Genomic DNA, 13,148 nt, shown 5'->3' on the forward strand with positions numbered 1-13,148 from the left:
TCCTCTATGTGTGTCCCCTTTACTCTATCTATGTGTCCCTTTTCCCTCCTGTCCTCTGTCTGTCCCCTGTCCCCTGCTCCCCCTCTCCACCAGGTGGAGTATGAGGGTCTGAAGCATGAGATCAAGGTTCTGGAAGAGGAGACGGTGCTGCTGAACAGCCAGCTGGAGGATGCTGTGCGTCTGAAGGACATCTCTCAGTCCCAGCTGGAAGAGGCTCTGGACACCCTGAAAATTGAGAGGGAGCAGAAGAACAGCCTGAGGAAGGAGCTGGCCCACCACATCACCCTCAGCGACAGTGTGTACGGGGCCGGAGCCCACCTGGCTCTCACCGCCACTGTCGACGGGCTTAAATTTGCCACCGAAGAGGTCGGGAGTAATGGTACAGCCATGCATAATGGAGCCAACGGGAATGAGGATAGCAACGGCCACTGTAATGGACACCTGGGATTGGCTACGATGAACGGCGACTACCGGCTGCCCAGGGAGGGGTTGCATGGTCCTGTGTCTGACCTCTTCAGCGAGCTCAACCTGTCTGAGATGCAGAAAGTAAAAAAGCAGCTGTTTCAGGTGGGTCTCTAGTCTAGATGAACAGTTGAGAGACATAATGTGTTCTTCTCACTACTATGGCTGAGTGATTGTTAGCCTGGTCTCAGATCTTTTGTCCTGTCTTGCCAGGCTAAGTTATTGTTGGGACCAGGCTAAGTTATTGTTGTGACAATGTTCAAGGGAGGTTGTACCTGGGTCTTGTTGTTACCAGGGAGTATTTTAATATCCTTCATCCAACCACCTTCCTCATTTGCTCTGAGCAAATCAATGTGGTTAGAGAGACAAAACCAGTGATTTACACACCCAATGCATTAGGAGACTGTTATCACCTCCTCTGTCCACAGCACATTTCATTAAGGAATGGGAGTGTCTCACCATCATCATTGGACAACCTAACAACCTGGCCCTCTGATAACAACCGTCCTTTCATCACACTACTGCAGCCTGCAGCCAACCAATGACAAGGTGATGACATTTTGAGAACAAGACCCCCCCCCCAAAAAAGCTTGTCAGATGTCATCCATCTTTTATTCTCTAACAGACCATGAGTCTGTGACCACGCTCATTATGATTTACCAATGGCTTTACATGACTAGTTTCAGAGCTGTTTTGGACTCAAAAGACTTCTGTCTCAGAAGGGCCATAGGGGGCTGATTTGGATGATTGTGGGGACATGTATTAACAATAGCAGGGGGAGAGTAGAACGGTAGGAGTGGAGGAGGACGGCGTGTGCCGGATGGGGAGGCCTGTCAAGGCGATTAGTGTCCGACAGCGCAGCGCAGGGCGGAGGATCCAGAGGAGAGTGGAAGGAAGGCAGAGAAAGAAAGACAGACTGCCGCACTACTACGCTGCTTAGAGACAGAGGACAGGAATAGAAGCCCTTACAAGACAACAGTACAGAGGGATAACACACACACTGTTTAAGAGAATGCCTAGCAATGAATAGAAAGCTTACTTGTTTTTCTTACTCAGGTCAGTGGGGAAATGAATGATTACATTTGTGGATCCAAACTGTATTACTGTAGAGGTTTGAATGTCTCTATAAATGGATGTCCCCTCTTGGATTAATCACGGTTCCATTATCCCTAAAGTAGACAACAGCAGGATCTTAATTGCTTTCAGTAGAGGGCTGCTTTAATTTGTCATCCTCACGGTGCTGTCATTTATATCTGTTCCCAACAAGCATTACATTAAACTCACTCAATTTAACCTCAATAGTAACCATATAAAATACGAGATGAACATTTGGTATAAAACTAAAACATAAAAGTGGTTTATAATTAAGGAATAAGGCTCGGGGGGATGTGATATATGGCCAATATTCCATGACTAAGGGCTGTTCTTATCTGCAACGCCATTGCGGAGTGCCTGGATACAGCCCTTAGCCGTGGTATATTGTCCTTTTACCACAAACCTCCGAGGTGCCTTATTGCTATTATAAACTGGTTATCAACATAATTACAAGAGTAAAAGACATGTTTTGTCATTCCCGTGGTATATGGTCTGATATACTATACTATGGCGTTCAGCCAATCAGCATTCAGGGCTCGAACCACCAAGATTCTAATTCCTGTTATATATCTCCTGAGAGGCCCCCAAACCTCTTTTTTTCTCAATGGGTGAAAAATGAAATATCTGATTGCTGATGCTATGGCTATGCATACAAATCAGTGGATCAGTTCTGTGTGAGAATTTACAGATTGAGCTTTGTATTGTTTTACCTTTATCTCTGTCTGTAGAGACGTGTAGATAACCTGGGACTGTGCAGTACCTTTGTATTTATAGGGTGTTGTCTGGTCAGAGGACAGGAACAGACACAAAATTATAAGACACAATATTCTGTTCTTTCAAGTGATCTCTTGCCAGGTTTCACAGCAGTGGAGTGGAAATCTCTCAGCTCACCTGTGGTGCAGTTCTAATAGGTCAAATATGAGGTCCCAGATGGCAACCTACACACACACACACACACACACACACACACACACACACACACACACACACACACACACACACACACACACACACACACACACACACACACACTAGTCAGACAGGGTTATTTATGGGACTAGCGTACTGTACTGCTGAACTCATTGAAAGTTTCGCTGTTTGACTGCTTCTAAACTTTCTTCAATAATTCATTTTACTTTGTTTCCCTGGGCCTCTTCCAATAGTCAGCCAATAGGGGATGGCTGACTAGCTCCTCTGATATGATGACTGATCACAAATACGTTAAACTGTCTGTGGTAATGCTGGTCTGGTCTGAGTGGTCCTCACCCTGCAGTATGTCCTCCCGACCTATAGGTGGAGCGTGAGAAGTCATGCCTCCTGATGAACCTGCAGGAGTCCCAGACCCAGCTGCAGCACATGCAGAGCGCCCTGACGGAGCAACACGAGCACGTCCAACGCCTCACCGAGCGTGTCAACGTCATGAAGCACCTCCAAAATGACAAGGAGATGGCTGATGCTCAGGAGACTGAGAAGTCCAACGGGTCGCCCTCGCCCTGTCACCGCGACTACGAAGTGGACATCCACGGGATGGACATCCTGGAGTGTAAGTACAAGATGGCAGTAACCGAGGTGATGGACCTGAAGGCGGAGCTAAAAGCCCTGAAGGAGAACTATAACCAGTGTGTGGAGGGCCAGGGGGAGGAGTGGAGCAGCAGCGATGGGAAGGTCCAGGCTCTGGACGAGCAGGTCAACCGGCTGGAGCAGAGCTCCCACGATTCCCACGATAGGGTGGCGTGTTTGGAGGCGGAACTAAAGACGGCGACGGGTGTGGCCTCAGAGAGCCACAGCATGCTGAACACAGCACAGGACGAGCTGGTAACATTCAGCGAGGAGCTGGCCCAGCTCTACCACCACGTGTGTCTCTGCAACAATGAGACGCCCAACCGCGTCATGCTGGACTACTACCGCCAGAGCCGTAACACCCGCAGCAGCAGCCTCAAGGGCTCTGAGGACCCCCGGGCACTCCTCTCCCCTCGCCTGGCTAGACGCCTCTCCGCTATCAATGCAGGGTTCTCCGATGCCCCACGGAGCCCCATAGACTCGCCCTCCAAAGAACCCCCCAGTGTGGACAACGGGGAAACAGGGAGGGAGTCCCCAGCACCAGGCAGCCAGGGGAGCCCAACCCGCACCCTCATGGGCTCCCCGGTCATCAACGGCACCAACGGCCCTTCCTCCTCCTCCCCCGTGCCTCCCGAGGCAAGTGGAGATCTGCGTAAGGAGCCCATGAACATCTACAACCTGAACACCATCATCAGGGACCAGATCAAACACCTGCAGAGGGCCGTGGACCGCTCCCTCCAGCTGTCTCGACAGAGGGCAGCCGCCCGGGAGCTGGCCCCCTTGTTCGACAAGGACAAGGAGGCCTGCATGGAGGAAATCCTCAAGCTCAAGTCCCTCCTCAGCACCAAGAGGGAGCAAATTGCCACGCTCAGACTGGTGCTCAAAGCCAACAAACAGGTGAGCAGAGCACTAGGGTTGAGTACCTCTGGTTCCAGATCTGGGACTAGGCCACTACCCGGGAATGTCATCACATTGTTTTGAGCATTCTCTAACAGGTTTGATCAATGTTCCTTTAAATAGAACATTACATTAGACCTGTTTTTTTTGGTAGAGATATAAAGTCGAAACCACATGTTTAAAATCTGATATCTTGAATTGAACTTAACCCACTCTCTATTCCAGACTGCAGAGGTGGCGCTGGCTAATCTAAAGAGCAAGTATGAGAATGAGAAGTGCATGGTGACAGAGACTATGATGAAGCTGAGGAACGAGCTGAAGGCTCTGAAGGAGGACGCCGCCACCTTCTCCTCTCTCAGGGCCATGTTCGCCACCAGGTGAGGGGCGTTCTGGGATCTCATGCAGCTAATTACAACACAGATATGTAAGACTGTGCAAAGAGGATGAGTTTGATCTCAGTGTATTCCCGGCTTGCACAAGGGTATTTCTTAGTCTCTCTCTGTCTCTCACTCTCTGTCTGTCTGTCTGTCTGTCTGTCTGTCTGTCTCTCTCTCTCTGTCTGTCTCTCTCTCAATTCAATTCAATTCAATTTGCTTTATTGGCATGACGTAACAATGTACATATTGCCAAAGCTTATTTACAATATAAAAATGAGAATCAAAATGGTCAACGGGACAACAGTAACAACAATAACTAAGTGTCAAAATAACCTTACATTCAACAATAACAATAAACATACAGTAGAGTACATGTGCAGGTTGATTGGTCTGTCAGACACTGTCCCTCAACTTATGGCAGGCAGCAATGTAGTTCGCTGCCAACCCACAGCTCTCTGCGTCCTCCCCCAACAGGACGGGTAGCCTATCCTCATCAGAGAGGTCTTTAAAACCTTGAATAAGAGTTTCAAATTTGGGGAAATGACACTCTCTAATTGTTTTATATTTTTGACATTTTGTCAGGAAATGCAGCTCCGTCTCAGGTTCTGCTATTGTGCAGTGGTTGCACATCCTTTCCTCTACAGGGAGCCAGGTTTTCCTGTGTCTACCCTTCTCAATGGCAAGGCTGTGCTCACTGAGCCTGTACTTTGTCAAGGTTTTTCTAAGGTTTTGATCAGTAACCATAGTCAAATAGTTAGCCACGGTGTACTGTCGATTTAGGGCCAGATAGCACTGCATTTTGCTCTGTGCTTGTGCTTGTGTTTCCCAATAAGCAATGTAGTTTTGTTTTGACTGTGTTGTAATTTGGTTTATTCTGATTGATTGGATGATCTGGTCCTGAGGCTTCAGTGTGTTAGTAGAACAGGTTTGTGAACTCAGCCCCAGGACCAGCTGGATGAGGGGACTCTTTTCTTTGCTCAGCACTTGGCATTGCAGGGCTTGGTAATGATATGAGAGGGGGTCACTGTATTTGAGATGTTTCCAAAACTTAATTGCTCTTTTTTGAGTTTTTATTATTAGTGGATATTGGCCTAATTCTGCCATGCATGCATTGTTTGTAGTTTTCCTCTGGGCATGTAGGAGAATCTTACAGAACTCTGCATGCAGGGTTTCAATGGGGTGTTTGTCCCATTTGATGAAATCTTGTTTTGCAAGTGGACCCCACACCTCGCTGCCATAAAGTGCAATTGGTTCAATTACATATTCAATTAGTTTTATCCAAATATGAATCGATATTTCAATTTGAATTTGCTTTTTAATGGCGTAGAATGCCCTGCGTGCTTTCTCTCTCAGTTCATTCACTGCATCATTAAGGTGTCCAGTTGAGCTTATTTTTATACCTAAGTAATTGTAGTGTGTGCAGTACTCTATATATTTTGTACCAATTGAGAACTTTGGTCTGTCTCTCTCTCGCTCTGTCTCTCTCTCGCTCTGTCTCTTGCTCTCGCTGACTCTCTCTTTCTCTCCTAGGTGTGATGAGTACGTGACTCAGCTGGATGAGATGCAGAGACAGCTGGCAGCGGCGGAGGATGAGAAGAAAACCCTGAACTCCCTGCTCCGCATGGCCATCCAGCAGAAGCTGGCCTTGACCCAACGCCTGGAGGACCTGGAGTTTGACCACGAGCAGGCCAGGGACCGCGGCCGCGGCACAAAGGTGCCCAAGATCAAGAGTAGCCCGCCCAAAGTAAGTCGACGAGCCGCTCTCACCGCTCCCCCCAGCCCTACCATGATACACAGCCCTTCCTCCACCAGCTCCCACCCCTTCAACACCTCCCTGACCCTCTGCAGCCCTCCCTCCCTGGAGCTGCCCCTGTCCTCCAACCCCTGGTCGTCCTCAGACAGAGGCTCATCCCAGTTCTCTTCCTTGCCTCCCCTGGGTGACCCCCAATGGTCCCTAGGCACTCAGACCTTCATTATTGACCCAGAGTCGCTGAGTTTAGAGTTCTGTCGACTCGTTAACAGTCGAGACTCTGGTCTGCACTCTCCTAGCTCTGCCCCTGCGTCTCCCTACCGCTCACCCATTCCCAAGACTTGGCAACACTTGTCGCCGGGGTCGGTGAGAACTCGTACCCAAAAAGACGCACCTCGGCCCTCTGCTCTGGCCACATCTCCCAGCAACCCTGTCCCTCGCTCCTACAGTTCCCAGATGCCCCAGCCCTGAGTCCGGGGGGGTGGGTTGGAAACAGAGAGGAGGACAGACTGGTTTCCTGTTCCCTGTGTCTAGGTTGACCTATGCCTATGCAGTACTGTGACACTCTTCTCAGGGATTGGCTATGAGAAGGAGCCCAACAGAGCTTGTTCCATCTGCAGACAATACTCAACAGTCTGTTTGTAGTTTTGGGCTCTTAAGGCACCACAGTTGCTATTGTCCATTTCTGTAAATAAAGGGATTTAGAGAATAAATTAAATATACTGTATGTGAGAAATATACTAGGAAATGTGAAGTTCTAATGAAAAATAATGTTGAATTTTAGTGTATGAGGATGTGGTGTGTTTAATGAGCTAAGATAGTGTGAGGGGATACTTGTACATTTTGGAGATATTTGATGCGCTATAACACAATGTTGTATTTCCCACCCTTGGCACATACTTCTCATATCACACAACCTAATTATTTTCCCAATGGCTATTAACATTCTTAGGCAATTGATTTTCCCTGTTGTATTCAATGCATATGATCAAAGTCTCTTTGTAATCAATACATGCGTTGCTTTTTCCAACCATCTATAGACTGTGCGTAGGGCTACCATGTGTACTGTGAGCCTCATTGACCCATGGTGCCACTCAGTGGCTGATTTACACAGTTACAGCTGAAACACATTGATAGCCATTGGAATTCCTCAGTCTGTCCCAGTAGAGGCTGGTGGGAGGAGCTACAGGAGGACGGGCTCATTGTAATGTCTGGAATGGAACTGAGTCTAACATGTGGTTTCTATATGTTTGATGTGTTTGATACTGCTCCATTGATTCCATTCCAGCCATTACAATGAGCCTGTCCTCCTATAGCTCCTCCCACCAGCCTCCTCTGATCTATCCCTATGAATGTTTGCCACAGAAAATATTAAACCTTGTTTAAATCTCTGGGAATCTTCTTTTGTTAAGCAAAGATGGCAGCGATGCAAATTATACAAAGGAACCGTATCTATTTCTTTACGGTACATTACTATGTAGGCCACTTTACAGTACTTCTCTGGCTTCGTTTACACAGGCAGCCCAACTCTGATCTTTTTTTCACTCATTGGTCTTTTGACCAATCAGATCAGCTCTGAAAAATATCTGACGTCAAAAGATTTGATGTAATTGGTCAAAAGACTAATTAGTGGTGTAAACGCAGCCTCTGACACACAGTCTATCAATTAAACAATTTTGATAACACTGCAAATCATATTATTATTCATGTTATGAGAAAGATTTCAAGGAATCATTCTAGTTTGTATTCCTCATGATTGATTAACATTTTCAAGCCATTGTATAATATTAATCTTCAATTTTCCACATCTCTAGAGCAAAACGTATTTGACAGAAGTCCCTTCCACGTGTCTACAGAGATACACTGACTGACCAAGCTCTACCTGATTTCAGAGCCCTATTCAGTGCCACAATCCATTGTCCCTTCTCTACATTATACTAAGTACACTATAGCTTGACTTCCTTGTTCCTTGTGACCTTAGTCTATAATGAATATAGAAAACATAGCAAACACAGTGTGTGTGTGTGTGCGAGACAGAAACTGAGAGAATGATCTATCATGGTTTTTCTGTCAGTGTTGATAGATGTTTGTTGTGGCATACATGTGACTTTGCTCAGTCCAATCTAAGAGAAAGTATATAAATGGTTTAAATGCAGATAAACCATTCAGAGCAGCATGGAAACCAGTATGACCTCCTCTCTATGATACCCTAACCACACAACCAGCCCTACTACGCTCATCACCCTGAAAAGAACACGCCTTGAAAAGCACCCCAAATCAACCCTATGCCCATGCCATGTAGTGCCAGCAGATAGCAGTGTCTACCAGTTACTTCTCACACTGACCTATCTGTGGTTATTGGCTTATGGCTCCTACAGTGGTCAAATGTTTTTATTGACACAAAAAGAGGTGAAGAATGCTCATGTACATTCAGCTCCAATCCCTGTGACATAACATTGGTTGGACTTTGACTCTATAAAAATTTAACCCAAGGCTGCAGGGTCATTCGTTCATTCATGTCTTATATTTGTGTATGATATTATAACTCATCTGATCTAAATATGCTGATTTGTTTTTAGCCCATAGCTGTACATGAGCAGCAGTTGATTACTAAGTCTGACAGCCACCATGATGGTGGTTTGCTTTTTGTTTGTTTGTCTCCTTTTGGTGCCGCACAGAAAAATACATGACTGGATTTGAAACTGCGTAAATGTTCTATGTGTGTCTGTGTGTTTCCTTGTGTGTGTCCTGTACGTTAATAGTGCTGTCCATCCTCCTCGGGGGATGGATAGAGGAATGCCTTGTCAGTTGGGTCAGATGAGGCTGGTTTTAAATAACGAGCAGTCATTCAGTGATGCACAAGCCCATTATTGGCCTTGCAAAATGAACAGAGAGCTCTCTCTCCCCCTCTCTCTCTCTCTCTCTCTCATCATCTCTCTCCTCTCTCTCTCTCTCTCTTTCTCTCTTTCTCTCTTTCTTTATCTTTGTCACTCTTATATAAACATAAATAACAATTCTCACACAAAATGAACTTCTGTTGTATGTCTGACTGTAGAAAGCATTATTCATTTACTTTCTAGACAAATAAATCATTAACAAAAACATAAGAATGCGTAAATTGTATTAACTCAAATGGACTGTATTACAGTTAGATGTTAACTTCCAAAATGTGATATTCCAATAAAATTAAAGTGATTACAAGAAAGATTGCTAAAAGCATAAACATTATAATGCCATGTGCTCTCATGTTATACTCCAAAAGAGAGCAGAATGTTTCCCAACTGACGTCCTCTCCTCAGACATGTTGAGTTATTACATGACAAGGCCACTGTGTATCTGTCCCTGACAAGTCTTTCCTCCTGTCTTTTCCACCCGTGTGTCTGTCTGTCCCACTAACTCTGACTGTCACCTCTCTGTATATCTGTCTAATGTATCAGTTTCTCATAGATTGTCAGCAGCCTGCTGCCTCTGCCTCAGTATCGTCACTCTCCCCACAACTAAGAGCCTCCATAGCCTGCAGGTAACATCCCAGAGGCCTGAGCTCTACATCTCTTTCCACTTCTCTTACTCGCACTACTTGTGCCTTGGGCCTGCAGGATATACACAGCATGCCCCACATGGCTGGTTCTTAAAGGCCCAGTGTAATCAAAAACATTATTTCCTGTGCTTTATATACAGTGCCCTCCACACTTATTGGGACAGTGAAGCATTTTTTTCTTATTTTGGCTCTATACTCCAAAAGTTTAGATTTGAAATCCAACAATGACTATGAGGTTACTGTGCAGACTATCAGCTTTAATGTGAGGGTATTGTCATCCATATCGGGTGAACCGTTTAGGAATTACACCACTTTTTGTACATTGTCCCCCCATTTTAGGGAACCAAAAGTATTGGGACAAATTCACTTATGTGTATAAAAGTAATGTAAAGTTAAGTATTTGGTCCCATATTCAAAGCACACAGTGACTACATCAAGCTTGTGACTCTGCACATTTGTTGGATGCATTTGCTGTTTGTTTTGGTTGTGTTTCAGAATATTTTGTGCCCAATAGAAATTAATGGTAAATAATGTATTGTGTCATTTTGGAATCACTTTTATTGTAAATAAGAATTGAATATGTTTCTAAACACTTCTACGTTGTGAATGCTACCATGATTATGGATAAACCTGAATGAATCGTGAATAACGATGAGTGAGAAAGTTACAGACCGACAAATATCATACCCCCTCAGAAAAGGTGAGAGGTTAGCATGTCTTGGGGTATGATATTTGTGCGTCAGTAACTTTCTCACTCATCATTATTCATGAGTCATTCAGAATTATCCGTAATCATGGTACTATCCACATTAATGTCGAAGTATTTAGAAAAATATTCTATTCTTATTTACAATAAAAGTGACTCTAAAATGACACAATAGATTATTTACCATTCATTTACACTGGGCACAAAATAATCTGAAACAACCAAAATAAATAGCAAATGCATCCAACAAGTTTGTAAAGATACAAGCTTGATGTAGTCATTGCGTGCTAGGAATATGAGACCAAATACCAAACTTTTGACTAATTCAATACACATATTAGTGAATTTGTTCCAATATTTTTGGTCTCCTAAAATGGGGGGACTATGTACAAAAAGTAAGGCTGACAGTCTGTACTTTAACCATAGTCATTGTATCATTTCAAATCCAAAGTGCTGGAGTACAGAGCCAAAACAACATGTGTCACTGTCCCATTACTGTTGTAGCTCAATGTATATTTCCACAGTATGAGGTTGGAATAATACTGTGAAATTGTGAAAATCATAAAATTCCCTTTTAGTGTAAGAGCTGTTTGAAAATACCACCTGGAATTTCAGCCTGTTTTGGTGGGATGGCGTTGTGGCCTGCCTGGTGACATCACCAGGCGGAAAATAAGTTAATACGTCAATAAGAAAAAGAGTTCCAAACATCTGCCAATAAAGCTAGTTTTTAGTTTTCCCTCCCCACTCAGACTACTCCCAGAGAAATGTTTTTTTTCTTGGTTCTTCCTGACCATTTGAATTGAAAACAGTCACAGTAAGGTTATCCAGAAATGATTTGATATTGAGATAATAACGGCTGCATTGGACCTTTAAGACACAGATATGAATGAATGAACTATAGTTGTTTCATCAAACACATTTCATCACGGGTATCTGTATAATAGTTCACACACACACACAGAAAATATTAACTAACTCATTAAGACGTGAAGACTTGTGTATTTTTACTCACAGCACATGGAGTAAAAGGGTGAGGCGTTGGTTTTATAACTTAGCCACATGAAACTGTTTTGTACTATTGAGCAGGATAATGGCTATATTACTGTTGGCAAATGCATTGGTTTTGCATGACACTTTTGCCACCAGTAATACTCTGCTTATTCTACTAATGCAGTCCTAGATCCGAGTCATACAGAACTAACTAGTTCATCTCACTACAGTCCCCAACCTCAGCCCTCTATAACCCACCCATACAGTAGGTATCTCATTGCCTCTGAATCTTCACTACAGGCAAATACGTAACTGCTGACAAATCTAATGTCCTGTCTATTTCTTTTCTTATTCATAGTGTTGTTTGACCAAGTCGGTTCTCCCAAAATATTTTAAATGTGCTTCACCTTTCCTGAAATTTTAACAATTTCTATCGCTGTTGTTTCTGGGAACAGTTTTGGTCCCTCCCATTTTTTTGTTTGTTGATTTCTGAGCACTTTATAGCACCATTGGGATACATGTCCTTTTTACTATATTCCCTGCTATCATGTCCTCTTTCACTCTACTCTCTTCTCCCTCCCATCCTCCTCGCAGTCCGAGTCCGAACATTGTGACAGCGCTCCAGGAGGACCAGACACCACCCCTCTCCAGCAGCAGCAGGGGCCCCCTGGACCCCCTCAACAGCCTGGTCCAGCAGCATCACCCCCCAGGTCCCTGGGCATCTAGCCAGCGCGCCCCTACCCATGGGCCCAGGCCTCCTGGAGACACACAGCACCAGGGACTCCTGTCTCCCTTCTCACTCAACCTGGCATCCCACTTCTGTGTTCCCTCAGCAAGCCCCGCCTCCACAGGCCACACTTTCTCCTGGTTGGTCGAGTTACAGAGAAGATGATGTATAACTTTAGTGTGGTGCTCCTCACTGGTTGGGCTGGAATGACGTCAGATCCTGTCCAGAAAAGATAGACTGGAGGACCGGACTGCAGCGCACACGCCAGACTAACAAATATTATTGACTTAAACGATGTATTGTATCTATATGATTATTTATTATCTATTTAACTGACTTGGTTATTTATTGATTTGTGTTTTGTTCATTTATTTATTACTTCTAATTTGCGTGTGATATCATTTGATCGTTGTTGGTCATTCTTTAAAATGGAATTCAAAATGAGTATTATTGCTGTGGTGTTTAGACTTAAGTCATGAGGATTGATTCACTAAACTATGGCTGTTATGTTCTCATTGATATCGTCAAAAAAATAAAAACATTTGAACTCTTTTCCAATTGAATATGGGATGGTCTATATCCTACAAGTTTAGCATCACATTTTCTGTCAATAACAAGGTTTCCTTTTGGTGATGTGAGTTGCTTACAAACTTGCCTAACAGACTAGACAGAATATTAGCCATGTAAAAGCATCAGTTTGTAAGGATCATCTCTACATGTGTAATAGCTTCTGTCTTTACATGGTAGTGTTGAAGTACACATTGAATTTGATATCATTGTGGAGAGACTAATTGAATGGAAGTGATATTGCATTACAATGGTAATGTTTGATGAGGTGGGCTGTCTTGATTTTAACTACCAATCTAACATCACTACACTTGAGATACTTTTTTATACAACTTTTTTGCAAGACAAAGATTATATTTTTGACATCCGTTTTTTTATTTACCACAGCTACTACTGAGGTGATTGATTATGTTTGTCATGTAGGTGAAATCTTATTTGACATAGACACTCTGATACTAAAGGTAGGAGATGAGGAGGTG

General features: G+C 44.1%; 1 protein-coding gene across 6 annotated transcripts in view; it reads left to right on the forward strand.

The window, feature by feature from the left end:
- The window catches only part of LOC129862380 (protein bicaudal D homolog 1-like), a 79,503-nt gene extending 66,838 nt beyond the window's left edge, over positions 1–12,665 (forward strand). For 2 of the 6 annotated variants that reach the window (XM_055933979.1, XM_055933981.1), the window contains exons 5-8: positions 94–567; positions 2,851–4,014; positions 4,240–4,391; positions 5,922–9,348. In XM_055933979.1, coding sequence (XP_055789954.1) covers positions 94–567; positions 2,851–4,014; positions 4,240–4,391; positions 5,922–6,612 — 2,481 coding nt within the window. In that variant the 3' untranslated portion in view covers positions 6,613–9,348. Of the gene's footprint in view, positions 1–93; positions 568–890; positions 1,012–2,850; positions 4,015–4,239; positions 4,392–5,921; positions 9,349–9,578; positions 9,662–11,969 lie in introns of those variants that run through there. The other 4 variants (XM_055933980.1, XM_055933984.1, XM_055933983.1 and 1 more) reach the window with 4 other exon arrangements.
- Positions 12,666–13,148: the final 483 nt, after the last annotated feature.

This window comes from Salvelinus fontinalis, chromosome 9, assembly GCF_029448725.1.
Source record: "Salvelinus fontinalis isolate EN_2023a chromosome 9, ASM2944872v1, whole genome shotgun sequence".
Classification (NCBI taxonomy): domain Eukaryota; kingdom Metazoa; phylum Chordata; class Actinopteri; order Salmoniformes; family Salmonidae; genus Salvelinus; species Salvelinus fontinalis.